The sequence below is a fragment of the Pituophis catenifer genome, unplaced genomic scaffold (genome assembly GCF_029215685.1).
Source record: "Pituophis catenifer annectens isolate HBS135680 unplaced genomic scaffold, rPitCat1.0.hap2 SCAF_16, whole genome shotgun sequence".
NCBI lineage: Eukaryota > Metazoa > Chordata > Lepidosauria > Squamata > Colubridae > Pituophis > Pituophis catenifer.
The window spans coordinates 16,320,632-16,347,472 of record NW_027256896.1 but is presented as its reverse complement, the minus strand read 5'-3'; the positions used below and the strand labels follow the sequence as shown (position 1 = coordinate 16,347,472).

At 42.7% G+C, this 26,841-nt stretch overlaps 2 protein-coding genes across 2 annotated transcripts; one reads left to right on the top strand and one right to left on the bottom strand.

Annotated features, from left to right (window-relative positions):
* Positions 1–66: 66 nt before the first annotated feature.
* EIF2AK1 (eukaryotic translation initiation factor 2 alpha kinase 1) lies at positions 67–26,841 on the bottom strand. Its single transcript, XM_070955012.1, has 16 exons — positions 26,687–26,841; positions 20,498–20,656; positions 19,104–19,240; positions 17,512–17,543; positions 16,558–16,657; positions 15,626–15,706; positions 14,419–14,603; positions 14,236–14,237; positions 12,983–13,040; positions 12,540–12,831; positions 11,183–11,291; positions 10,894–11,000; positions 2,697–2,817; positions 2,522–2,601; positions 1,147–1,380; positions 67–264 (listed from the first exon to the last, which is right to left on the bottom strand). Exons 1-16 carry the CDS (start codon positions 26,796–26,798, stop codon positions 133–135), a joined length of 1,941 nt encoding a protein of 646 aa, XP_070811113.1. The 5' UTR covers positions 26,799–26,841; the 3' UTR covers positions 67–132.
* On the top strand, positions 3,461–8,682 carry ANKRD61 (ankyrin repeat domain 61). The gene is made up of 3 exons (XM_070955266.1): positions 3,461–3,971; positions 5,989–6,041; positions 7,662–8,682. Exons 1-3 carry the CDS (start codon positions 3,828–3,830, stop codon positions 8,680–8,682), a joined length of 1,218 nt encoding a protein of 405 aa, XP_070811367.1. The 5' UTR covers positions 3,461–3,827.

The window sequence follows — 26,841 nt, the reverse complement described above, 5'->3', positions numbered from 1 at the left end:
GATTTCAGGATTGCTTATCTGTGATTTCTACTCAGTTCAAATGAGAAACATGCTCTTATAGATTTAGATGATTTTATATAAAAAAAATAAGACATGTTAAAAGTAACACAACGACAAATATTTTTGGTTCGCTTAAACAGGAGAGCCGAGTGGCTTGATTCTGTCTCTTTCCTCCCTCTCTTGTAACAGGACTTTAATTTTTTCTTTAAGAAGCTTGATTTCTTCTTCTTGCTTCATCACTTTCTGCTGAAGAGCACAAATGACCTAAATAAAAGAAAGCAGGCAATTATTGCCTCCATTCCATATAGAGTAATGCTAGCACAGGAAGTGAACCAACCAGATTGGAGAGGATCACTCTTCTACATGGATGATCACTTCCTTTTTTAAAATTAAGAATAGCCATCTTAATTTTATTTAAATTATATTCCTTTTTTTCCCCCCTTTATTGTGGTTGTTAACCAACACTGGAGAAATGATATTCAAAATCAGGGGCTATTTATCTGGCTCGTTGTCATAAATTATGACAATTATGGGCTAATTGTAATAATCTGGGCTCATCTTAAATTATAATCCATCATATAATTTAATTATAATTAGGGGCTAATTTGTCTTACAGTCAAATTATGATATTCAGGCTTTAACAGAATAACAGAGTTGGAAGGGACTTTGGAGATTTTTCTAGTCCAAACCCCACCCTCTACCCATAAGGCAATGCCCCCCATGCACGCTCCGCCCGTTTCCAGACTTCCGGTAGGCTCATTTTTCGCCCTCCCAGAGCTTCCGTGTGAGCCCTGTACTTACCTGGCATCCAAAACGGGCTGCGTGGAGACTCCTGGGACGGGAGGGGTGGCATGGGAATGCGCGCACGTCTCCCGCATGCGAGCCAGCGACCCAAAAAGTAGCTGGCTGGCGGGAGGCACGCGCACATGCGCGGTGGAGCTGATCTAGGGCGACGGCTCACGTGCCCGCAAAAATGACTTCACATGCCACTTTGGGCCCACGTGCCATAGGTTCGCCATCCCGGCCTTATATCATTTCAGACAAACGATTGTCCAATCTTTTCTTAAAACCCTCCACTGTTTATGATACTCTGCGATAAATGCATGATAATTTGGATAATCAGGATCAGATCTGGCCAAGGCTTACATTTGCTGAATTATGGAAGAGTTCACTTTCCAGCAGCTGAAGGGCTGTCGGTCTACGCGAGGATGCGTCGCTGGTCAGCAGCTTCACGTATCTGGCCTGTATTGGCCACTTCCCACAAAATGTGAGCGGGAGGCTGCCCCGTCTTAAGCCCATCAGAACTTTTGTCCTCTCCATTTCGGTTCCAAATGGCTGGAAGAGTTCAAACAGGATGACGCCCAAACTGTACATATCCGACTAGGGAGATAAGAAATGTTCAGGGTCAGAAAACTTTTCATATTTTAATACATCTTTTTAATATTCCTGTCTCTTAGAATCAATGCGGAGATGTGCGCTATATAGCAACAACTATGGAGTGATATATACCGTGTTTCCCCCAAAATAAGACCCTGCCTTATATTTTTTTGAATCCTGAAATAAGCGCTTGGCCTTATTGCCATGCGCTCAAAAGCCTGATTGGGCTTATTAACAGAGGTGGTCTTATTTTGGGGGGGAGCAGGATATATATATATATATATATGATAGATATATGAAGTGACATAATAGTAGGGACGCAGTGGCTCAGTCGCTAAGATGCTGAGCTTGTCGATCGAAAGATTGGCAGTTCAGCAGTTCGAATCCCTAGTGCTGCGTGACGGGGTGAGTTCCCGTGACTTGTCCCAGCTTCTGCCAACTTAGTTCGAAAGCAGGTAAAAAATGCAACTTCTTTGGTGGGAAGGGAACAGCATTCCGTGCGCCTTTGGCGTTGAGTCATGCCGGCCACATGACCACGGAGACGTCTTCGGACAGCGCTGGCTCTTCGGCTTTGAAACAGAGATGAGCACCACCCCCTAGAGTCAGGAACGACTAGCACATATGTGCAAGGGGAACCTTTACCTTTACCTTTATGGAGTGATTCTTGCTAGGGAGGAAAATTTTAGCAAAAGCAGTGATGTGGGCCAGAAACTTTTCCAGGGTTGATACTTTGAGCCAGCTTGGCAATTTCAAAGCTGTACTTTTTTTGCTTTCTAAGTGAGAAGCCCAAAAAACTGGGATCAGACTTGTTCCCAGGGCGCTCTCAATCTCCCTCTAAGCTAGGCCACCAGACTTCTAAGGTACAATATAATCACTGTCATTTTGTAAGGCGCTGCAGAGTTTGAGGTCCCCTGATTTAGTGCAATATAAAAAAAATGCAAATAATTTTTCTGCGGACCACCAAAATTTTCTCACGGACCACCAGTTGGTGACCCCTGGCTAAGAAAGGGCTGTAAAGCACTATGCAGCACTATAGAAGTGCTATTTTTTAATACGTCTTTGACATCTGAAAGATGGAATTTCACCGCTGAGGTCCCGTTTCAAAAAAAAAAGCTCGTTAGATTGGAGATTGGGACGGTTGTACCTTGAAATCATAATGAGAGCCTTGAAGTTGTTCAGGTGAAGCATACAGACAAGTGCCCACTCCGGAGGTATGGATGAACGCTATACCAAAATAGAGGGCGCATGTTAGCATTTTTTTTAAAAAAATAAAGCACTGCAAATCAATAACCAAAGTACTGTTAGAGTGGAATAATTACCATAATTATTCTCTGCACTGAGCAGTTGGGTTGTATCTTCCTCTATAATGTCTCTACAGGCTAACCCAAAGTCCCCTATTTTCACGTGATGGTTAGGTCCTTGGAGAAAGATATTCCGGGGCTGTGAAAACAAAACCAATGAACTGATGATGCTACCTAGTTCGGTCACGAAACGTCTGCAAGAAAACAAGCAAGCTCAGAGACCCCCCCCCAAGGACCCCTCACTTCAACCCCGAGCTACAAATATCCTCCTTTATTGGTACAAAACAAAGGGTTTCTGAATGCATTCCAGAAATTTCAAATCACATTTCAATTAACACTTGGTATCAGAGTTTTAGATTAAATGAAAGTGTCGAAATAGAGCCGACGAGATTCTGATTGTGAGCACCGAGTAGGGCCGTGATGGCGAACCTATGGCACACGTGCCACAGGTGGCACGCAGAGCCATATCGGTGGGCACACAAGATTATTGAGCTTTTCAACCCCCGGTAGGCCAACCATGGATAAATCCAAGAAAAGATTCAGAAGAAAACAGAACGCTTAATTCAACTACATATGCTAGTTTTATGGCCGCTCAAGAAATAGTCAGGCACCGGAAGGATTTTGTGGCTCCCGGTGTTTTCTTTTCGGTGGGAAACGGGTCCAAATGACTCTTTTGAGTATTTAAGGTTGCAGACCCCTGCCCTAACCAGAGGAAATGGCAGGGACCGGCTGTGCATGCGGTTAAATATTTTCGGGGAGGGCTTATTTCCGCAAGGGCTTATTTTCGGGGCATAATTTATTATCCAGGGAGGTCTTATCTAGAAACGCGTTACTAGACAAGGCTTTCAGGGAGGGTCAGACCTAGCTCTTTGTTGTTTACGTAGAGAGTCCAGGCTAATTCCTCACTTGACCCCTGCTCCGATGGCTGCTCTCCAACAGGTGGAGACGTACGCCTGATCTGAACATGACATCTTTGTAGAGGCCATTAACCTTCTCTGCTGGCCTGCAACCTTTTAAACCAATGAGATCACCTCTTAACTGGTTCCAGAACCGTGCATCACCGTCACAAAGGAACAATGGCTCAAACGGAAGGTTCCCAAATGCGTTTCCGCCACGCTCAAAACTACCCATTTTGTTCCTCCCCTTGCCATGGGTAACTTGATAAGACGTCCCCGCAAATGGGAAAGCGAATCGACGGACAAAAAATTAATTGTCGCTATCATGACCAACAACACATCGATGCTCCAGGAGTTACTGCCGTCCCATTCAGTTTACCAAACGGTTATCTGCCAGGTGAGCGAATATTATCTGCTCAATCTAAAAGACTAAAAAAAAAAAAGAATTGAAAACGTAAGAATGCAGGTCGTCCTCAGTTTACGACGACAACGGAGTCCCGCGTTTCTGTTGCCAAGTGAAACATGGCTTAAGTGCGTTTTTCTCCCATGTTTTTCAACCTTTCTTGCCACGGTTGTTAAGCGAGTAACAAGGTTGTTAAGTGAATCTGGCTTCCCCATTGGCTTTGCTTGCAAACAGGTCGCAAAAGGAGATCACGTGACACCCACAGAACACTGCAACTGTCACAAATACGAGTCAGTTGCCAAGTGTCCAAATTTTGATCACCTGACCCTGGCGGTAAAATGGTCCCCGTTTTTCAGTACTGTTGTAACTTCAAATGGTCACTAAATGAACCGTTGTAAGTCAAAAACTACCTATACATAGAATTTTATGTAGCCTGTCCAAAGCCAGTCCTTCTGAAAAGACGCTTAATTCAGAATTACAGCATTTCATTCCCTTAGAGAAGATAAAGATATAAAAGGAATGAAAATTCAAAAGGAAGAATACAAATTGCGAGCATTCGCAGATGACCTGGTTTTTATTCTTGAAGATCCATTAGAATCAGCAATGAAATTGATAGACAAGATAGGAGAATATGGAAAAGTAGCAGGTTTGAAAATAAAGATTTTAAACGAAGATTTTGACAAAAAATATATTAATAAAACAAAAAGAAAAACTGGCAGAAGCATTGAAGATGCAGGTCACAAATAAGCTTAAGTATTTGGGGATATACCTGACAGCAAGATGTAGTACACTTAAAGAGAATAATTACAATAAACTCAAACAACAGATAGTGACAGACTTGGCAAAGTGGGAAAATTTACAACTATCATTAATAGGGAGAATATCAACGATTAAGATGAATATATTTACCTAGAATTCTATATTTGTTCCAGACAATTCCAATTAGGCTGGGGAAAGAATATTTTGAGGATTTAAATAAAATAGTGTTGAAATACATTTGGCAGGGTAAAAAACCGAGAATAAAACTAAAATTGTTGCAAGATCCTAGAATACGAGGAAGATTTGGCTTTGCCTAATTGGGAATTATACTATCAAGCGACAAGTTTGACGTGGATCAAGGAGCATTTCATTCCAAAGGGTCTTTAAATGTGATTTTTTTTTTTGACCTGAACATTTTGACAAGCAGAGGAATGACTGTACAACCTGATGCGTATCTAATTAAAACTAAGTTCCATCGATCAACTTTTAGAATTTAAAGTTAAATGGGACTTAATTCTTAATTCTAATTCACAAGTTTATGAGATGAGGCTGTCATCTTATATGCTGCCCAGAGTCATTTTTACTGAGACAGGCGGCTCTATAAATTTCACTATTTGTGATAATTAAAATCTTACAAATACATTTGGATTAAGCCCTCAGTGAAAAAGTGACGTGTTCTTTGGTCAATCCTTCTGATAGTTATTATAATGCAGATTATAGAATATTTTAGCAGGCTTCCCACAGAAATCCGACACTTTCAAAACAACCAGCAAAATGTGTTAACAATTAAACTTTCTGCAATCACTTTCTGGACACCTAAAATGTTAGCCGATGATCAGGTCAGATTCAAAGAATAAGCTACTTCTTATTCCACGTTTCCCTGAAAATAAGCCCTCCCCATAAATATTTAAATGCAGGCGGAGCTGGTCCCCGCTGTTTTCTCTGGTTAGGGTTAGGGAGACAGAGCTGGAAATCAGGTAAGACGGCAAGAGAAGCCCCGTCTTGCTCCACGCGCCCCAAAATAATAAGACCTCCCCGAAAATAAGGCCAAGCGTTTATTTCGGAGTTCAAAAAAAATATAAAACAGGGTCTTATTTTCGGGGAAACACGGTAGAGCAAAACATACAATAAATTATAAATAGCCTGCATAGGTCTTGATTTAACTAAACCACATTAAATATGATAGATTGCGCCACTAGCTTACATGTTGCCAATTATGACTTTTGTATTTTTTTCTCCCCAACTGTCCAAGGAAAAAGGGAGATTTGTGCAAGACAATACACAAAATGGAGATCCTGAAAAGAGGTAATGTTTTGCCAAATGTCCGAAGTTATAATACGGGATTTGGGAAATGCTTAACGGCAAGAACTGCGACACACAAAGAATTAGGACCGCACTTTAAATTCCAGCCAATCTGATTTATTGCTCGCGCTTATTGAGGTAGTCCTCCACTTACCACCACAATTGAGTCCAAAATTTCTGTTGCTAAGTGGAACATTTATTAAGTGAATTTTGCCCCATTTTGTTGTGGCCCATCTGCGGAACGCCGACTGAAGCAATTTGTAGGGAACAACTTCAGTTCACCCTCCTTCGCGTCTGGATTCTCTGCAAATTGCTTCTGGGCTTTCTGCCAACCATAGTTAAGATTACGATTATTTATTCTTTGGATTTTTGTAGGCTGTTAAGAAAGTTAATTAACAGCCTTTGTTTGAAAAAGACTGATTTAATTTAGTAAACTAAGGTTTGTACAGACTGTGTGTGCGCTGCGTTCTTTGGGGTCCGTAGCTGGGGCAGAACACATTTTAACGACCTTTCTTGACACAGCTGTTAAGCGAATCATTGCAGTTGTTAAGTGAGTCACACAGTTGTTAAGTGAATCTGGCTTCCCCACTGACTTTGCTCGTCAGAAGGTCGCAAAAGGGAATCGCATGAGCCTTCAACATGGAACCGTCATCAATACAAACCAGTTGCCAAGCATCCGAATTTTGGTCACATGACCATGGGGATGCTGCAACGGTCGTTAAGTGTGAAAAACAGTCACGAGTCACTTTTTTTCAGTGCCGTTGTAACTTTGGTCACTAAATGGACAGTTGTAAATTGAGGACTACCTGTACACAAGAATCTTATCAAACGAATGGTCAGCACGCTGGCACTATCGTGTTTCCCCCCCCAAAATATGACCTACTCAGAAAGTAAGTCCTAGCTTGATTTTTACACGTGCCAAATATAAGCCCTACTGTCAAAATAAGCCCCAATTAAGACCCCACCTACTCCAGGGTACATGGGTAAAAATTAAGCTAGGGTGAGGATGGAGCGGTGGAGCTACCCTAACCTGGATCCAGAGCTCTATTATCAGCTGTAGAGGCCTTCAGGAAAGTCTTGCCAGCTGCAGAAGAAATGGGCCGAGGTGTGCGAGGCCCAGCTGAAACTATCCAAAGCCAAAGAATTTCCTGAAGGCCTCTGACAGCAAAAATAGAGGCCAAGGGCGACGCACACAAGTGAGATGAGTCTGTGGACGACATCCCCCCCCCCCACTCAAAAAAAATAAGACCGGGTGTCTTTTTTGTGGCAAAAAAATATAATACAGGGTCTTATTTTCGGGGAAATACGGTAGAAACAGAGTCAATGGAATTCAACGGACTGCTCTTAGACCGTTTGTGGGAATGTAATGATTCTAGGCTGATTCCTCTCTTGACTCCACTCCTGGACTCTACTTGTCCTTTTCCTAGAAAAAAACCCTTTAACACTGCTGAGCCAAGCTGCTTAGCAGTGAAGGACCAAAGAATGAAAAGTCATCTTCGGTTGGTTGGCTGGAGTTGATGTCATCAGAGATATCTAGACAGCACCGTGTCGTTTGCTCCCGGTATATATTCCATTAGAGAGAAAAAGAACTTGCAAATATTTATTTTATCCCTGCCCATTTAGCCCCCCAAAAGCAGAATGCTGCATGGAGAACCGCCACAGAGCAGAAGAAAAGAATGACAGCAAGCAGCTCCCCATCAAATCGAAGAAGAGCATCAAGGCCACGCCCAGTGACGTGGCTGGCCACCACGATCACCATCCTCTCCATCTGGCTATAACCAACGGGTGTCATCACCTTATCCCCGACCTGCTGAAGCGGGGGGCAAGAATAGACGACAGGACAAAAGCCGGCCAAACCGCTCTTCACCTCGCTTCCAAAACCCTCAACCAAGAAGCCGTTCAGATGTTACTCCGCTGTGGGGCCAAGGTAAACTCCACCACTCCGATGACCCAAGAGACCCCGCTCCATCTGGCCGTCCACACCTTGTCCTGCAAGGCCGGCATTGTCTTAGCGGCCGACGGGAAGTGCGTGGAGCTTCTGCTGATGAACGGAGCCGACGTCTGCGTGAAAGACTGGAAAGGCCAGGAAGCCCTCCACCACGCTTGCCGAAATGGCCGGGAAGACATTATTAACCTCCTCCTCAATTATGGGGCGGACGTGAACGCCTTAACGTTGCAAGCAGAGTCGTGCCTTTTCCTGTTCCTGGAAAAAGCCACCAATCTCAAGAAGGCCAACGTTCTCTGGAAGCTGCTGAGCCTATCATACCCGCTGAAGCTCACCAACTCTGAGGATCGTCTACCCCGACTGCTGGATGACCCCTACTGGGAGCCGCTGAAGGACATACTCCTCCAAGTGTCTTCACAAGTGTGGTCCTTACAGGACATTTGCAAATTCAACATCCGGAAGGTCTACGGAGGAAACTCGAGATACTGGCTCAAAGAGGTGATGCCCATCGAACTGTGGGACTCTATCTACACGAGCCAAGAGTTTTCGTACGCCTCGAAAATCGTCGAAAGGATTTTTGACGGCGGGCGCCGCCAGTCCGAAGTAAGGGAAAGGCCCTGGGATGCCAGCCTCCTCCTCCTCTTTCTCCTTAGCGTGATTCCTGCGCTGTGGCAGGGCCCGCTTTTCCTGGGACGCTAAGGTGTTGGGTCAAAAAGTAAAATAAAATTGAAAGTCTTTTAAGCTTCGTGTTCCGAGTCAATCCTCACAGACGTTGCTTTCGATGGGGGGGGGAGGGCTTCACCTGTTGGAATATTTAGAGAAGAAAAACGGGGAGGGGTTTCTACGTTTGGAGATGTGCAACAGATGTGCACCTTCCGAGGTGGGTAAAATGAGGATGCTTTGTTGGGGGCAATAGGCTGACTTTGTAAACCGCTTAGAGAGGGCTGTAAACCACTAACTATGGAGTGGTATGTAAGTCTAAGTGTTATTGCTCTTCCTTCCTTCCTTCCTTCCTTCCTTCCTTCCTTCCTTCCTTCCTTCCTTCCTTCCTTCCTTCCCTCCCTCCCTCCCTCCCTCCCTCCCTCCCTCCTTCCCTTCCCTTCCCTTCCCATCCATCCATCCATCCATCCATCCATCCATCCATCCATCCATGGTACACAGTGGTTAGAATGCAGTATTGCAGGCTGACTCTGCCCATAGCCAGGAGTTTGATCCTGAGAGGCTCAAGGTTGACTCAGCCTTCCATCCTTCTGAGGTGGGTAAAATGAGGATGCAGACTGTTGAGGGCAATGATTCACCCTAACACATTAGACATTAGTAAAATGGTAAAATATAACGAAATTTTGGATAACGGGAGAAGATTAAAATCCAACCAAGAATTAAAGGAGCAGGGAATAATGATAGATTGGTGGCTTTATCTCCAGCTATAATCAAGATACAAAAAAGATTTAGAGGAATTTGGATTTGAACCGAAGTTAACACAACTAGACAAATTATTAACAGGCCCGGAAGAGAAATTCCTATATAAAATATATAATTATTTATTAAATTTTGATTTGGAAGAGGAAATTGTAAAGGGGCCAATGATAGCTTCGGCTAAAAATGTGGGACATAATATCGAGTTAGAAGATTGGGAAAAAAATTAGAAGAAAAATTATACATTAACAAAATCCACCGCATATAAAGAAAATCAGTATAAAATGTTCTATCGCTGGCACTTAGCCCCAACAAGTCTTGCAAAAATATATCCCAATCTAAACCCTAACTGCTGGAAATGTAAAAAAAGCACAAGGTACCTTTTTTCATGTATGGTGGCTTTGCCCAGAAATCACAAAATACTGGATTAAAATACAAAAATGGTTAAATGAAATTACACATTGCCAAATAGAATTGAAGCCTGAACTGTTTCTTCTGGGGATCATGAAGGAAAAATATCCTAAAAGGATTAAATATTTTATCATTCATATTACTACAGGAGCAAGAATTGTACTCACACAAGCCTGGAAAATGTCCACTACACAGACAGATTGTGTAATAATCCGGAAAATTTTTGAGTGTGCAGAAATGGACAAACTTATTCTAGAATTAAATAACAAGGAAGACTTGGAATATTACTCAACCTGGGAAAACTGGTATCAATGGATAGAAAATAAAAATAGGAAACATATAGATCAAAATCCTGCCACCAATAGCCTCTCACCGACCAGTTCGCTCCCATAGAGAGGGACTCCTCAGGGTGCCGTCGGCCAAACAATGTCGACTGACGGCCCCCAGGGGGAGAGCCTTTTCTGTGGGGGCACCTACCATCTGGAACGGGCTTCCCCCGGAGTTACGAAACATCCAAGACTTACGCATATTCCGCCGTGCCCTGAAAACATTTCTATTCCAACAAGCTGGTCTGGCCTAACTCTCCCTTTTTAATTGGCTTTTAAACTGGCTTTTAAATTGGGTTTTAAACCTCTTTAGATAAATTTGGATGTTTTTAATCTTTGAGCCTAAATTACTTAATCTGTTTCTTAATAGTTTTTAACTTCTATATGTATTTGTATTTATTATGGCTGTTCACCGCCCCGAGTCCTTCGGGAGTAGGGCGGTATACAAATATGAAAAATAAATAAATAAAAATAAAAAATAAGACGTAAATTGTGTTTACATATATTTGATCAAGAAGGAATATCTGAGAATATATGAATAGAGTTAAGATTTGTGTACTGTTGGAACGATGTTGAATTGTATAACTATCATGGACATATTTTTGTTACAGATGTATTTGTATTAGTATTTTAATATTTTCAATTTTTAGTAAAGGTTTTTTGAAAATTAAAAAAAAAATAAACTAAATAAAAGGGGTTTTATCGGGACGAGGAGTTGGCTTTGTGCTTGTGGGAAGCCTAGGTCAATTTTACTTACTTTAATGTCCCGGTGCATGACTCCATTCATGTGGATATAGTACACTCCTTCTAGCAGCTCCTGGAAAATCTTTAAGGTCCAGTGTTTCTCGATGTGATGATAAGGATCTTTAAAAACATTAAAAAAATAAAAATAAAACAGTTTTGCATGTGCTCTGCTGGAATGTCTTTATAACAGCTCGTTCGTGAGTCTTGTTTAAAATGCGTTGATTTTTTTTTTTTTTTTTTTTTTTTTTTTAAAGCAATCAAGCATCTTTTCCAGGAGATTTGCTTAGGCTTTTACGACTTACTAGTGGCATCTGTTGCTCTCAGGCATTTGTCATTTCTCGCGGCAATCCAATCACACAAGGAGGTTTCGCACAATTGCATTTGTATGTGAAGCATCAGGTGATATTCGGTCTAAGAAGGAAAGAGGGAGGTATTTTTTTTTTCAATGGGCCACTAGAAAGGTGTATAATACTACAGCAAACCTATGAAAGGCCAGGCGGTTACAAGGAGAGGTGTCAAACTCGATTTCATTGAGGGCCGCATCAGGGTTGTGTTTGATCTTGGGGGGCTGGGGGGCAGGGGCTGGCGAGGGTGGGCATGGCCAGCCTGACGGCATTTGTGTCGGGGGCACCTGTGGTGGCCCGAGAGCTCTGCCAGCAAAAACAGGTGTCAGGGTTCCAAGTAACACCCCCAACGAAAGAAGACTCCGAGGCTAGAAGTTCCTCAAAATTCCATTTTATGAGAGGTCATATTGGCACATCTGGGAAAACCCGAATCTGAAAGCTTCCAGGTTTTCCCCACCCAAAGGAAAGTCCAAGTCCCTTCCCCAGCACCCACATGTCCATCACATGGTCCAATCAATGCACCCTCCCAACTGGAGATGCCTCCCAGTCACGCCACTCCAAGTTCAGGGCAGAATGTCCTTGACTCTCAGAGAAAAGAATGTTATTTTGACTACATATCACCCCTGCTCCATACAATCCCCCCTCCCAGTTTCCCACAGTAGTAAATGTGGCAGACCTGAAGATCCAATGCGAAAGATGGCTCCCAGGCCTGACAACGGGTTCCCGAGCTCCGTTTTCGGCTGGGACGGTCTCCTGCAATCCTCTGCCAGCAAAAACAGAGCTTGGGAGGGCCACACGCAGCCCTTCCGAGCTCCGTTTTCGCTGGCAGAGGCACTGCGGGTCGGTCCTTCGCTGTTTTCAGGGCAGCCCCGCAGGCCAGATCTAATCACCCCGCAGGCCGGATCCAGTCCCCGGGCCTTGAGTTTGACACTCCTGGGTTACAGGTTGCCCTTGACTTACATACGTGCTAGTCGTTCCTGACTCTAGGGGGCGGTTCTTATCTCCGTTTCAAAGCCAAAGAGCCAGCGCTGTCCGAAGACGTCTCCGTGGTGATGTGGCCAGCATGACTCAACGCCAAAGGCGCACGGAATGCTGTTCCTTTCCCACCAAAGGGGGTCCCTATTTTTCTACTTGCATTTTTTTACGTGCTTTCGAACTGCTAGGTTGGCAGAAGCTGGGACAAGTCACGGGAATTCACCCCGTTACGCGGCACTAGGGATTCGAACCGCTGAACTGCCAACCTTTCGATCGACAAGCTCAGCGTCTTAGCCACTGAGCCATAATTAACACCCATATGAGACAAATTTGTATTTACCGTACAAGGCCGGGGTGAAGATATCTCCTTTTCTGAGTCTTCATCCCTACAGGAATCGTTCGCATTGGTGTGGTCCCCATTTTCATTGCAGCGACGTAACAGCGAGGCCCGGTTTCCGTTGTCCCTCAATTCGTTGCTCATATCACTATCACTGCTGCTGCCGTATGTCCCAGAAGGAAGCGTGCAAGAATTCCCTTCATTTCCGTTAGAATTTCTGCTGAAAGAATCCTCCGGAGTCGGATTGGCAAAGATGATGGAACTGTCTTCCATTTCTTGAATGCAACTCTGGTCCCTGCAAAAGAATAATAATTCCAAAATCAAGGCAGGGAAGGCAACTGTACACCCCTTCAGGGTCCTGTGCCCCCCCAAAAATAATTTATTAAAAATAATTTGTTTTTTAAAAAATGCCGCAGGTTTCTTTTGTGGAGTCTTAGAAGACGTACTTAGAATTTTCTGACTCCGAAGACATTTTGAGAGATGGAAGATCCAAGACTAAGCCACCTGTAATGAAGAAACGGGACACTTTATAATAAAGACAATTTTATAACCCTGGGTTCGTACGAGACGGACAAAATTGGATTTTACTGTTGTTGTGGGCGATTTATACGTTGGGGCCATCGTGGGACATGTGGACAGGTCACTTAAACCAGGTTTAAAATCTTTAGATATGTATCCAAACCGTTGTTTATTTATTTATTTATTTATTGAATTTCTATACCGCCCTTCTCCCGAAGGACTCAGGGCGGTGAACAGATTAAGATTTCATATAAATATAATAATATTTTTTATATATATAAACAGTAAATAATAAATTGAGTCAACTTGGTGTATCTGCTAAGATCTTGGCATAGAATTTAGATGTTTACGCTAGCCCTGCTTGTTGAAACAGAAATATCTTCAGGGCACGTCGGAAAGTGCGAATTTCTGGGATTATTCGTATTTTGTTCCAAAGAGTAGGTGCCCCCAAAGAGAAGGCTCTCTCCCTTGGAACTACTAGACAACACTGTTTTAATGATGGTACTATGAGTAATACCATGAAACTTTCGTATTATACAGCTTTATAAATACAGTGATGAAAGTCCAGGAACCTGCACCCATCAACAGGACTTGGAACTTAATTCCAGTCTCCTAAAGTCTCTGTGAATCTTTCTGACAGGGGCCTTGTCCTCGAGTTAGAAGCACTTCCGGGTTGAAAAGATATTAGTGACATATTTATTAAGAGTGTAAACCTTATCAGGTTCCTGCCAATATGCTTCAGGGAGCAACGCTTTAAAAAGCATTTTTATGAATTGTGTGGACAAAAACGCACCCTACAGACCCCGTGCCTTCCGTGCTCTTAGTTTTAATCTTTCAATGGCTGTGAATTTTAATTGTAATGGTTTTAACACCTGTGCTTTTATGCTGTTGTGAGCTGCCCACTCGAGACAGCGAGAGAGATGGCTTATACATTTAATCAATAAAATTGAGTAAAAGGTAAAGGTAAAAGTTCTCCTCACACATATGTGCTAGTCGTTCCCGACTCTAGGGGGCGGTGCTCATCTCCGTTTCAAAGCCGAAGAGCCGGTGCTGTCCGAAGACGTCTCCGTGGTCACGTGGCCGGCATGATTAAACGCCAAAGGCGCATGGAACGCTGTTCCCTTCCCACCAAAGGTGGTCCCTATTTTTCTACTTGCATTTTTTTTACGTGCTTTTGAACTGCTAGGTTGGCAGAAGCTGGGACAAGGAACGGGAGCTCACCCCATTACGTGGCATTAAGGATTCAAACCGCTGAACTGCCGACCTTTCGATCAACAAGCTCAGCGTCTTAGCCCCTGAGCCACAGCGTCCCTTAAAATTGAGTGGGTGGGATGAAGCTCACAAATTATAAACTGCTGCAAACAGTTCAATCAGGCAGATGAGACCAGTGGTATAGATACGGGACGGACGGACGGACGGACAGACAGACAAACAAATAAATAAATGCTCCCCTTTTGGACATGGTTGAACATGTTCCATCCAAGCCGTGTGGTAACCTACAATGTTAGGATGTTGCAGCTGAGCCAAGACTTTCACTTCCCGTAGGACCTACAGAAAGATCAGAGAGAACTTATTACACCTGGTATGGCCAGATAAGCCGCTCTTTCCCAAGATGTCCGTAGAGTTTCCAGAAATGGAACTAAGGGTGACTTTCACCTTTGCCCTTGCCTGCCGCCTGTCAGATGCCAGAAATCAAGGAACCAAGGCCGATCGTGTGAAGACAGGTTTGTTGCCTGCTAATGCTCTCTACAAGAATCTGAACTACTAACAGCCAAAGCGAAATGATAAAAAGAGTCAACGAAATTCAAGGTGGGCCGGAATTCAAGGTGGGGGTCAAGGGTTACAAAACTGATGAGGTGCTTGACCCATCCCTCGGGGTCTGCCTGGTCATCTCCTATGTCACCAAAAAAATGTCCCCAAAGTGCTTTTTCAAGAGGCAACTGGACATCCTTTGTTTTTCTTCGAAGACGTTTCGCTTCTCATCCAAGAAGCTTCTTCAGCTTCTTGGATGAGAAGTGAAACGCCTTCGAAGGAAAACAAAGGAAGTCCAGTTGCCTCTGGAAAAAGCACCTTTGGGACAACCGTGACCTGGATGAATGGAGAATTTCCATAGTCGCCATAAAATGGAATGTCCGCTATAAGGGCACTGCAAGCCCAAGGGGACCCCTTGAAAAACTCTGCACCCCCAAGCATATGATTTGAGTTGGGGGATGGGAAAGACTCCTGAAAAGCTTCTAACTGCCCCAACCATCGCCATTGTATTGGGAGTACAAGCAAGAAATAGTGGGCGGGGTTCGTCGGCAGGAAGTGCCAAAGTCAAAAGTGGGTGGGGCTCCCGACTTCCTGTTTATTTCTCTCTCTCTCTTTCTTTCTCCATTCTTCATGCCGGAAATACAGGACTTTTTGGGTTAGCAGATGTTTGAAGCAAGGCAATAAAATAGCCAAGTTTCTGCTTGCAAATTCAGAGTTTTCCTTTAACATGAAACATCGACTAACCCCCGGAGCCGGGAACCGTGACGCATGTCTTTGACACAACACACCCTCCAGCCAACATAAAAACAAGTCCATACCTTCATGCAATCATGTTTGGTGGCCTTCTTAATCAAGATTTTTTTAATCGCGTAGAATTGACCGTCGAGTTTGTTTCTGACCTGAAAGGAGATCAATAAGGCGGAGGGATGTAAAGTAAATTAAGAACGGAGGAGGACACGAGCATCCTTTTTTGCAAAAATAATAACGATTTAAAAATGAATGCAGATCCTGGGATTTCACAAAGGTGCAGTAAGGGTGGGACATAAATGAAACAAAATTATAAATATCACCTGCCCGATTCAGAATATGAGCCTTGGGTGGGCAAATAGGGAAAAAAACCACCTGTGTATCGTGACATCATTGCCCAAACACTACAAATTTGGTAATTCAGCAAATCCAACAATCGTCGTTTTTTGTTTTTTTTTTACAAACGTATCGTATAAATAGTGTGGCACTTGAATGTCTTACATTTTAGTACAACTAAAACAATATTCTTCACATTTAGTATAGTTGACAATCCTATATAGTTTTAGTAATAAATATAACAGTGGCATAATTAAAAATTAGAAAGGGGATAAACAATGAAAGATTATAATGTAATATAAATGTGTGCATTACTATTAGAACTATGTAAGTCTGTTAAATACAATAAATATGATTATTAATACTTTATTCGTAGTAAAAGTAGTGACATTTAGAATATGGAAATGGGCATAAAGATGATGTACTGAAATATCGAATAATCAAATAACGAAAGATTATAATTCAACAGAATATGTGTATTATTACTAAAACAATCTGTTGTCTTAAGAGCATGTTCTTGCACCGTATTCTATAATACGAATAAAATCTTAGATATATGGAAAGGCCTGCCATAATTTCTACCCACCCCCACAAATGAGCCCTCCATTTGATTATAAGCAATGCTAATGTGGTTGGTTTTAGTTATAAATCAGTCAGTTATAAGTACCTTATATACTGTTCCGTACCCTCCTTTCCCGAGCCTCGAAATCTCATCAAATTCGTTGACGTAACGGGATGTCTGTGCTTCAAAGAGGATTTCGTTCTCCCTGGTTTTTAAAAGAGTGTATTAATACGGAACATAAGGAAGGCTGAGCGTCAAAGAATTGAGGCCTTTGAACTTTGGTGCTGGAGAAGACTCCTGCGAGTCCCTTGGACTGAAAGGTGATCAAACCGGTCAATCCTAGAGGAGATCAACCCTGACTGCTCTTTAGAAGGCCAGATCCTGAAGAGGAAACTCAAATACTTTGGCCACCTAATGAGAAGGAAGGACTCCCTGGAGAAGAGCCGAATACTGGGAACGATGGAGGGCAAAAGAAGAAAGGGACGGCAGAGAACGAGGTGGCTGGATGGAGTCACTGAAGCAGTCGGCGTGAGCTTAAATGGACTCCAGAGGATGGTAGAGGACAGGGAGGCCTGGAGGAACGTGGTCCATGGGGTCGCAATGGGTCAGATACAACTTCACAACTAACAACAACAAATTAATATAGAGTTGCTATAAAAAAAAATTAAAACTTTCCACTGTAGCACTCTCTTTCACGGATAGATGAGCGAAGTATGGAAATAGAAATGAGACATCGATGTAGAAAAATATCCAGATTGTTGGCAGCCTACCAAGGATCAAACTACTGATTTATATCCTGCGTTGGTGCACTTCAGCTTTTACAATCCAGACATGGAAAAATTCTCATTCAGAACAGAAACCAACTGCCTCTTCTTGCGATGCCCAAGAACTTTTTATGGCACATGATTTACAGTTTCAAACGTGACATTAATCTGAATTTGATTTCTGCAATGCAGGGACTCCAGAAGCTGATGCTAAAGCTATTTTAAAGTCAACATGTTCAATAAAATACGGTAGGTAGCTGGTTTAAACATTACTCCTGGAGCTTTGAACACGTACCTGTTTTTGTAGGAATCGCCATGACCAACGTCCTACAGAGAAACGAAAGAAACGCTGCGATCAGTAACAAATGCACAATCAAGAAACAAAGATTGGATTTGTGAAAATAAAACGGAAAAACCAAGACAGCAAAAATCGGCAGTCTTTAAAGCACAAATGTCAACTGTAGTTGTCCTGACCTAAAGGCTTCCTTAGAAAGTATAAAGCACAGTCCCGCAAAACTCCTTTTATTTATACGACTGTAAATTACTTTCATTTACAGTCCGCAAGGCTTGATAAACAGTCTTTCAGAGGAAGGTTATCAACACCTACCTATCTCACGTGGAACGCTGCCAGAGAGCTAATTTCCAGATGCAGGGCAAGGCCAAACTTGGCACAGAGTCACAAACAGAAGTTTTAACTCTTGAATCGGCCAGATGAACTAATTGCTTCCTGCAAAAGCTCACGTCCCGTTTGTTCCTCTTTTATGTCTTATGGGAGAGGCCAATCATCTCCAAGCCTTACTCCCAAGTCGACCCTGCTTCCTTAATTGTTCTTGTCGTCTGGCAGCTCTGTGCATGCGCACACTGGGAACAGGCTCACGCTGTTCTTCTCCCTCGCTGATGTCAGACTCCGGAAGCTGCACGTAACTATCAGATGGCCTTGGCCCCTTGTCTGCCTCTGACGCAGAGCCCTCATCTGAGCTTTCCCCAGCCCCCAGGACTGGCCCAAGTTCCTCCCCAACTTCCTCATTGTCCGAATCTGCTGCCACCTCTGCTGGCCGCCGGTGGGCCAAAACAGTAGTTTAGCATGATAGCCAAACAAACTGGAATATGTAATGGTGGTTGTTAGGAAATGATTATTACCTAACTCGTTGGGTTGGCAAAATATAAACCATCATTATAGCTTTAAGACTGCTGTATTGCTGTATTGCATCATACTGTGTCCTGATTGGTTAGCTCTGTAGCCAATGTCCTTAAGAGGGAGCTAGAAATATGGTTTGTTTATCTTTGTTGATCTTTACTGCTCTTTGCTGTGTTTTGCTACTGTTTGCAAATGCAGAAGAACTGTTAATGTGTATGACTATGACAACTGGTAAGAAGACTTTGTTATTGGATTATCCCTGGACTATTGTTTTACTATCTACTGCTTTATATGTGTATGACCTGGACTGTTTATTGGACTGTGCCTTATTACTATTTCCTGAAAGTAAACACAACTCAGTGTATCTGTGTGTTGGCTGTGTTTATTCCTAACTTCTCTCAATCGCTTTCATAGGCACACCCTTGCTACTCAAGGGTTGCTCTGCTTAATTCCTTAACAGTGGTTTTCAATCCCTTTGCCCTCCTTCAACAAAATAAGATGCCTCCGTGATTTAAAAAAAAAAACAACCCACAAAAATACTTCACCACAGCCATAGCAATGAACTGGCCAAGCGTCCTCATTTTGCACAAGGATTAAAAGAGACAATCTAAACTCCCAAATAGTCCTGCCAGGAAGGAGAGAGGGAGAGAGAGGGAGAGAGAGGGAGAGAGGGAGAGAGGGAGGGAGAGAGAGAGAGAGAGAGAGAGAGAGAGAGAGAGAGAGAGAGAGAGAGAGAGAGAGAGAATTACCTCATTGTGTATTTGCTTGTTGGCTGCTTTCATTAGTTCGGTAATGGCTCGATTATGCTGCAGTCGCAAACTGCTGAATTCTTCACAGACGGCGAAATCGGAAAGCAAGCCCATCTGAGTAAATGTTTTACAGAGCACTGTATTGGGGGTGGGGAAGTGGGGGGGAAACAAGACCCATTTGAAAATAAACCGAACACTCTTCAACTCTTGTCTTCATTATGTTTTTATGGCCTCCCCTCGGCTTCAATTGCTTTTATTACATTTAAATTATGTTTGTAGGTCCCAGAGGGTGGATTTTGGATTAATAAAAAGTTAAGTTATTAATACAACTAACAGTTATAATAAAACTAGCCTTGTCCAGCTCTCCAAATGAAAAAAACCCAGTAAAATACAGCAGCTCCAAAGCATCGGGAGATAAATAAAGAGCAACAAGAGGGAAAACAGGAGAAACGAATGTTAAGCTTTCCTATAAGTCTATAAATGGTGAGGCCACTTGTGTATAAGAGAGCAAACCCTTCTAGCACTGATGAGGTTACCTAGATAGGTAATGAAACGTCTCCAAGAACACAATCAAGCTTAGAGAGCACCAAGGACCCCACAGTCCTCCTTCACCACCTCCTCCTTCTTCCTCCCCTCTGCAAACCCCATTCCCACCTAGCACTGATGATGTTACCTAACTGGGTCATGAAACATCTGCAAGAAAATAACCAAGCTCAGAGAGCACCAAGGACTCCACAGTTCAACCCTGAGCTACAAATATTATCTTCTATTGGTGAGGGAGGGAGAGAGGAAGGAAGGGAGGGAGGGAGGAGAGGAAGGGAGGGAGGAGAGGGAAGGAGGGAGGGAGGAGAGGAAAGAAGGGAGGGAGGGAGGGAGGAGAGGAGAGGAAGGGAGGGAGGCAGGAAAGGGAAGGGAGGAGAGAGGGAAGGAAGGGAGGAGAGGGAGGGAGGAGAGGAGAGGAAGGGAGGGAGGAGAGAGGGAAGGAAGGGAGGAGAGGGAGGGAGGGAGGGAGGGAAGGAGAGGGAGGAAGGAAGGAGAGGGAGGGAGGAAGGAAGGAAGGAAGGAGAGGGAGGAAGGAAGGAAGGAAGGAGGGAAGGAAGAACAAAATAATGCAGTCCCACCCACTGGATGTCCCGATGACATCACTGGCCACACCCTCAATAGCGCTGTGGGCCGGACAATGGCAAACATATCCGCGGGGCTAAAAAAGCTGCCATTTTAATATTTAAATACAAACAAAACCCATCTTGAATGTGTTAATTTTCCACCTATTGAACCCATTGGTTGAATTTAACAAAATCGAGCTTGAAGGAATGCTGTTCTTTGGTTGCTACTCTCTGGGAAGCTAACAATCCCAAACTCCTCCGTAAAATCAATTCAAACCCTTCACTAACACTGAAACAATCGTCTCGAACATGTCGGATCTTGAGCGTAGACATGGCAAAGGTGCTCCAGCACAGAAACTAGCAGGAGCTGATTGGCGAAGGAGGACTTGATGTTCATTAATTTCTGGGAACCATTTGCACCCCGAAATTCGGCGGGCCAGTCAGAATCTGAAAAAAAAAAGAACAAAAGGGGAAACCTGTTTTACATCTTCAGTGCCCTGAAAATAAGATTTAAAGGAGTTTCAAAGACATGGTGCAGGGTTGAAATGCTACCGGTTCACACCGGTTCGGGTGAACCGGTAGTAAAAAAAAATACTGAACTGGTATTTCCAACGATCAGCTGTGCCGCATGATTTAGATTCGCTAGAAAGCAGGAAATCCTGCTTTCTAGCGAATCTAAATTACGCGGCACAGCTGTTCCCACCCCTTGCTGTGCTACTTACCTTCAAATGGCTCCTTTTTCTGTGCGAAGCGCGCATTTTGTGCGCACTACACATGCGCACTGCACATGCAGCCAAGGTCGGGCACTTTTAAGACCTGTGGACTTCAACTCCCACAAGTCCGGAATTCTGGGAGTTGAAGTCCATAGGTCTTAAAAATTGCCAAGGTTGGACAACCCCCCGTTTCAACAGTGTTTAAGAACCCAGATGCCTTCAAAGGCCATTTCGCTTCCTTCCACTTTCTTTCTGGAACTTTTTTTCTGGAACAGATGGAAACGGTGCAGAGCAAAGCAATTATCCATTATTTATCTCTGCCTCCTATTTATGCCGTGGAATATCCATGCTGCAATGCTGTTTTATAGCCCTGTGAAGCTGCAGGATCCGTGCTCATAAGAGAAATGCTTGCTTTTCATGACAAATGGGATGTAATAAAGATGCCATCCACTTCTAAGGCTGAGTCGCTTTATAAAAGCCCCTATAGAAGAAGCAATCATCCCCAGAATTATTATACCGACTATTTATTAGTCGTACATATACTGTTATATGGACAAAGTGCTGTTACTCATTTATAAAAAGCTTCACAGCTCTTTCTGCCTATTTGCTTTATATTTATGGCACGAGCTACGGTGGTTATTAAGATTTCAAAGAACAAAAACGCAAAAGAAAAATATAAATTAACGCATAGGATAATTTCGCCGAGTTTATCCCTGTGCAAATAGCTACACTGATTCTACTTCAGAGAGTTAACACTATAGCTGGAAATTCATGTGCATTCATGAATGCACACCAATAGTGCTGTGAAAAAAAAAATACCGACATATCTATGCTAAAGCATTTGATAAGTGATTTCTCTTCAAACTGTAGAATTCCAACTCCTATTAATTTACATGCAGCTTAGCCTTATGCTTATCTTAGGATAAATCAATTCTAAACACTCCGAAAGATTGATTTCAAACCGGAGTTGTTTCTTCTAGAAATAATTGATAAGAAAATGGAGAAAAGTCTGTACTGCATAACATTGCATATAATAACGGCAGCTAGAATTACTCCGGCACAAATGTGGAAGCAGATTAACACAACGCCTGAAGAAATAGTAATCAAAAAGATCCTCGAATGTGCTGAAATGGATAAAATGACAATGGAGATTAAAGAAAGAGATGATTCGGACTATTATAAAGTGTGGAATAGATTCTATGTGTGGCTAGAAAATAGAAATCCAAAAAAGAAATAAGGATGTAAATTGAAATTCGATTAATTGGAATCTAAGAGTATTGAATGCTGGAACGGATAAAATACTATGTTAATAAATAGGATGTAAGTCAGAGGTGGGTTTCAGCAGGTTCTGACCGGTTCTGGAGAACCGGTAGCGGAAATTTTGAGTAGTTCGGAGAACCGGTAGTAAAATTCTGACTGGCCCAGCCCCCATTTATTCTCTGCCTCCCAAGTCCCAGCTGATAGGGAGGAAATGGGGATTTTGCAGTATCCTTCCCCTGGATTGGGGAGGGAATGGAGATTTTACAGTATCCTTCCCCTGCCACGCCCACCAAGCCACGCCCACCAAGCCATGCCACCCCCACAGAACCGGTAGTAAAAAAATTTGAAACCCACCACTGACGTAAGCATATATAACAATTTTGTTTACAAGAATGCTTAATATGTTTATACAAGAATAAGGGAATAATTAGGAAGATTAAATTTAAAAGCAAAGATAATTGTCGATGAAGAAAGTTGTAAAATATTATATAATACTGTTACTTATGTTCTGTATTTTACTGTTTGGTGTATGTGTATGTTCCCCCCCCCTTTTTTTTCTTCTTTTTTCGTTTTTTTTGTCTTTTTCTATTATGTTTTTGGTTTTGAATATGTAAAATATTCAATAAAAACTAATTAAAAAAAGAGAAATCAATTCTAAATGGGAAATAGCTTAATCAGAGGTGGTATTTAGCCGGTTTGGCCAATCCGGTAGCCAAGATCAAGGGTGGGCTGGCCTACCCGCCCCGGCTCTATGCCGTCCTATTTACCGTATTTTTCGGAGTATAAGACGCACCTACCTTTTTTGGGGGAGGAAAGCAAGAAAAAGAATCTCCCTCTGCCTCTGAGCAATTTTGCCTCATTGCAGCCAACAGCCTGCTTTTCTTTCATTTTCATTTTCAGCATAGCTTGATTAGCACAAAGGAAAAAAAAAAATCTTCTCCCAGCAATCTACCTCCTTGCAGCAAGCAGCAGAGCCCTGCGCAAAACAGCTGGGAGCAAATCAGCTGAGAGTCGGGAGGCCGATCCAATCAACTCGTGCTAAGTAAGCTGTGCTGAAGCTGAAAGGAGCTGTTTCTTCTTGCTGCTTGCTTGCAAGGAGGTAAATTGCTGGGAGGCAGAGGCCAAAAGGTGGGGGCCAGTGGGTGGGCGGGGCTACATTCGGTGTATAAGACGCACCTAAATTTTCACTCCCTTTTGGGGGGGGGGGAAAGGTGCGTTTTATACTCTGAAAAATACAGTAGGCACATTTTTGAGGCTGGGTGCATGCATGGAAGGCACGCATAACAGCAACACATGCCCATAAGGCTGGGCACATGCGCTGAAGGCACCTGCATATCCGTGAAGTGAGCGTGCACGCACGCGGCAAACGAGTGGTAACAAAACGTGAAACCCACCGCTGAGCTTAATGCTGATTTTCTTCATCCCTTTCAAATCAATCAATGCGCTAAAACGTTTGTGCGATTTACACCTGACTACAGAATTTATTTTGGAGGCCTCTAAACACTTGTGCAGCATGTGTGCAGCAGACTCGATTTTTAAAGGAACCTCATTCAGAATTGCAACGATCCGGGTTTGCAACTGAAGCCACAAAGAGGACGTCTGATGCAAGGAGATTGCAAACAGAGTCACAAGACCCATTCAGAGAAATGATGAAACAGCTCCTTTCACTTATCGGCCTCAAGATAAAGACGTGAGATCGATAAGGTAATAGTTCAGCCATTCGATACCCTTCAGCATTTCGACCGTTGTACAAAACACTGTGGTACAAAAACCACATTTTCAAACAAAGGCAAGCAAGGAAAAATAAAGAGTGGCAACAGAATTACATGGAAAGTAGCTATTTAACTGAAAATATACAACTTTAAAATACCTCTTCCTTCTTTATCAAGGAAGATCCCGCCCCTCCCCCAAGCAGAACCAAAGGAACATTAAGTTACATCTCATCCTGAATTTTAAATCTTTGCCCAAAAACCCAGAACTTAGAAAAATGCAAGATATCTTATTTTCCTTGTGGGAGGTTTATTTAAAAAAAAAAAAATACAGCTTCAAAAAGCATCATCTTTCCAGTGCAGAGTTGTCAATCTGCACAGTCAACAAAATAAACTCTTAAATTCATTTTATAGAGGAAATAAATACAGGTAATCCTCAATTTACGGTCACAATCGAGCCTGGAATTATGATCATAAGTTACTGCAGTCCTTAAGTGGGTCGCCAGGTGACTGGATCTGATTTTCTGACTTTTTTTTTTTTTGCAACTGTCGTTAAGCGAACGCTGCAGTCGTTAAACAAATCAATTTTACCCAATGGGCTTTTTTTTTTTTTTTTTGCTTTGCAACTGGAAGATGATGCCAGAAACCAGCAAAAAAAAAAAAAAAAAACCATTGAAAATCATGGCGTAAATCAAGAACTACCTGTAGATGTAACAAATAAAAAAAAATAAGCTCTCTTTGACTGTTCTTCTCCATGCATTAGGAGCAATACCTGAAAATGTAGAAAACTAGCATGTTCGTTTTTCTAGTTTTTCTAGATGCAGGTTTCCTTTTCTGTTCAATCATATCTGATTTGCAAAAACTGCCTGGACAGGTTCCGGCAAATACTTTCCAGCGAAAAAAGCATTCAGACAGAAATTGAACAATTGAGGGAGAATTTTTTTTTTTACTTTGTTTCTTAGTGGATTAGGGCGCTGAGGTGAACTCTACTGCAAACCTATTCCCTGCTCAGGGGGATGCTGCTAAGTCTGTTTTGCAAATGTGGAGGTGAGTGGAGGAAACCAAATCCAAAGGAGCTTTCTTATTAGCAACTGCAAGTAGTAATTTGCCCTTCATTATGCCTCATTTGCCTTCATCTTCTTCTCCATCCACTTTGTAACCTCCTCTTGTTAAATATCAAATTATAACAGGCCGCCCTGCAGGGACCTTTGTCTACTGCAATTCACTGAACAAAAACACAGGAGAGAAAGATATTGTATACGTAGGTCATTAAAAAGCCAACTTTTTATACAAGCCCCCATTACAATCCCCAGTTGTGTATAAAATGAACTACACATGTACACATACCTCTCTCTCTAAAATAATCAATTTATGCACACCCCATTTACAATCCCCAGTAGTATACATGATAATTCAGGGATGCATAAATATATATACATAAAACAGACCCTAGATTATTCTCTCTCTCTCTCTCTCTCTCTCTGTATGTGTAAGTGTATACACATAAACACAAAAATACACATTACCTGTCTCTCTCACACATATAGTGCACTGTGCATCTATATATGTGTACCCCCTCTAAAATAAACATCTTTTTGTATGCACTCCCACGCTTAACAATCCCCAGTTGCATATAAAATAATCTAAGGAAGAATAGAGATAGATAGATAGATAGATAGATAGATAGATAGATAGACAGACAGACAGACAGACAGACAGACACTGACTGACTGACATGACAGATGATAGAGAGATAGAAATACAGATAGGTATAGGCAGACGATAGATAAAAAGAGATAGGAGAGAGAGAGATTAGATAGATAGAGATATGATAGAGAGATACAGATAGGTATAGGCAGATGATAGATAAAAAGAGGAGAGAGATTAGATAGATAGATAGATAGATAGATAGATAGATAGATAGATAGATAGACAGACAGACAGACAGACAGACAGACAGACAGACAGACAGACAGATGATAAGAGAGATACAGATAGGTATAGTCCAGGGATCTCCAAACTTGGCAATTTTAAGACTTGTGGAAGTCAACTCCCAGAATTCCCCAGCCAGTCCACAAGTCTTAAAGTCGCTAACTTTGGGGACCCCTGGTATAGGCAGACGATAGATAAAAAGAGATAGGAGAGAGAGAGAGAGAGAGAGAGAGAGAGAAACAGATAGGTATAGGCAGATGATAGATAAAAAGAGGGAGATAGATAGATACATAGATAGATAGAGAGAGAGAGAGAGAGAGAGAGAGATGGTAGATAGATGATAGATAGATGAGAGATGAGAGAGAGAGAATGATAGATAAATAGCTAGATGATAGCTAGATGATAGATGATAGACAAATAGCTAGATGATAGCTAGATGATAGCTAGATAGCTAGATGATAGAGAGATGATAGAGGGAGAGAGAATGATAGATGAGAGATAGATGAGAGAGAGAGAGAGAGATGAGAGAGAGATAGGTATAGGCAGAGGATAGATAAAAAGGTAGATAGGTTAGTAGGTAGAAGAAATAGATGATAGAGAGATAGAAATACAGATAGATATTTAGGCAGATATAATTAAAAAGACAGAGGTAAATAAATACTGCATACCTCTGTGTGTATAAATAAAACAACCTAGATTATTCTGTATACACACAAACACAGCCCGCACCCCAGGCAAGATGCACCCCCACCCCCTCCCTCCCCCCCCCAAATCACCCTCTTTCCCTCCTTACCACCGATACACGTGTACACACCTCCCCACGTAATACCCCCCCCTCCAGCCCTATTTTCTTCCCCGCGCACCGTCGAAAGGCAGCTCGGCTCCGGCCTCCTCCTCCTCTTCCTCGGGGAAGTCGAAGACAACCCGCGGCCTCCCAGCCCCGCCGACCCTGAAGACGGCCTTCCTTCGCCACATGGCCGCGCTCCGCCAGGCCTCCGCCGTCGCTGCTCGGCGTGTT

Coding starts and splice junctions, on each gene's coding strand:
- ANKRD61 (XM_070955266.1), top strand. CDS start 3,828: ATGGGTAACTTGATAAGACGTCCCCGCAAATGGGAAAGCGAATCGACG. Junction 3,972..5,988: donor ACCAAACGGTTATCTGCCAG/GTGAGCGAATAT, acceptor CAACTGTCCAAG/GAAAAAGGGAGATTTGTGCA. Junction 6,042..7,661: donor AATGGAGATCCTGAAAAGAG/GTAATGTTTTGC, acceptor CTGCCCATTTAG/CCCCCCAAAAGCAGAATGCT.
- EIF2AK1 (XM_070955012.1), bottom strand. CDS start 26,798: ATGTGGCGAAGGAAGGCCGTCTTCAGGGTCGGCGGGGCTGGGAGGCCG. Junction 11,001..11,182: donor GAGAGCAACAGATGCCACTA/GTAAGTCGTAAA, acceptor ATGTTTTTAAAG/ATCCTTATCATCACATCGAG. Junction 265..1,146: donor TCTTCCATAATTCAGCAAAT/GTAAGCCTTGGC, acceptor TCTTTTATTTAG/GTCATTTGTGCTCTTCAGCA.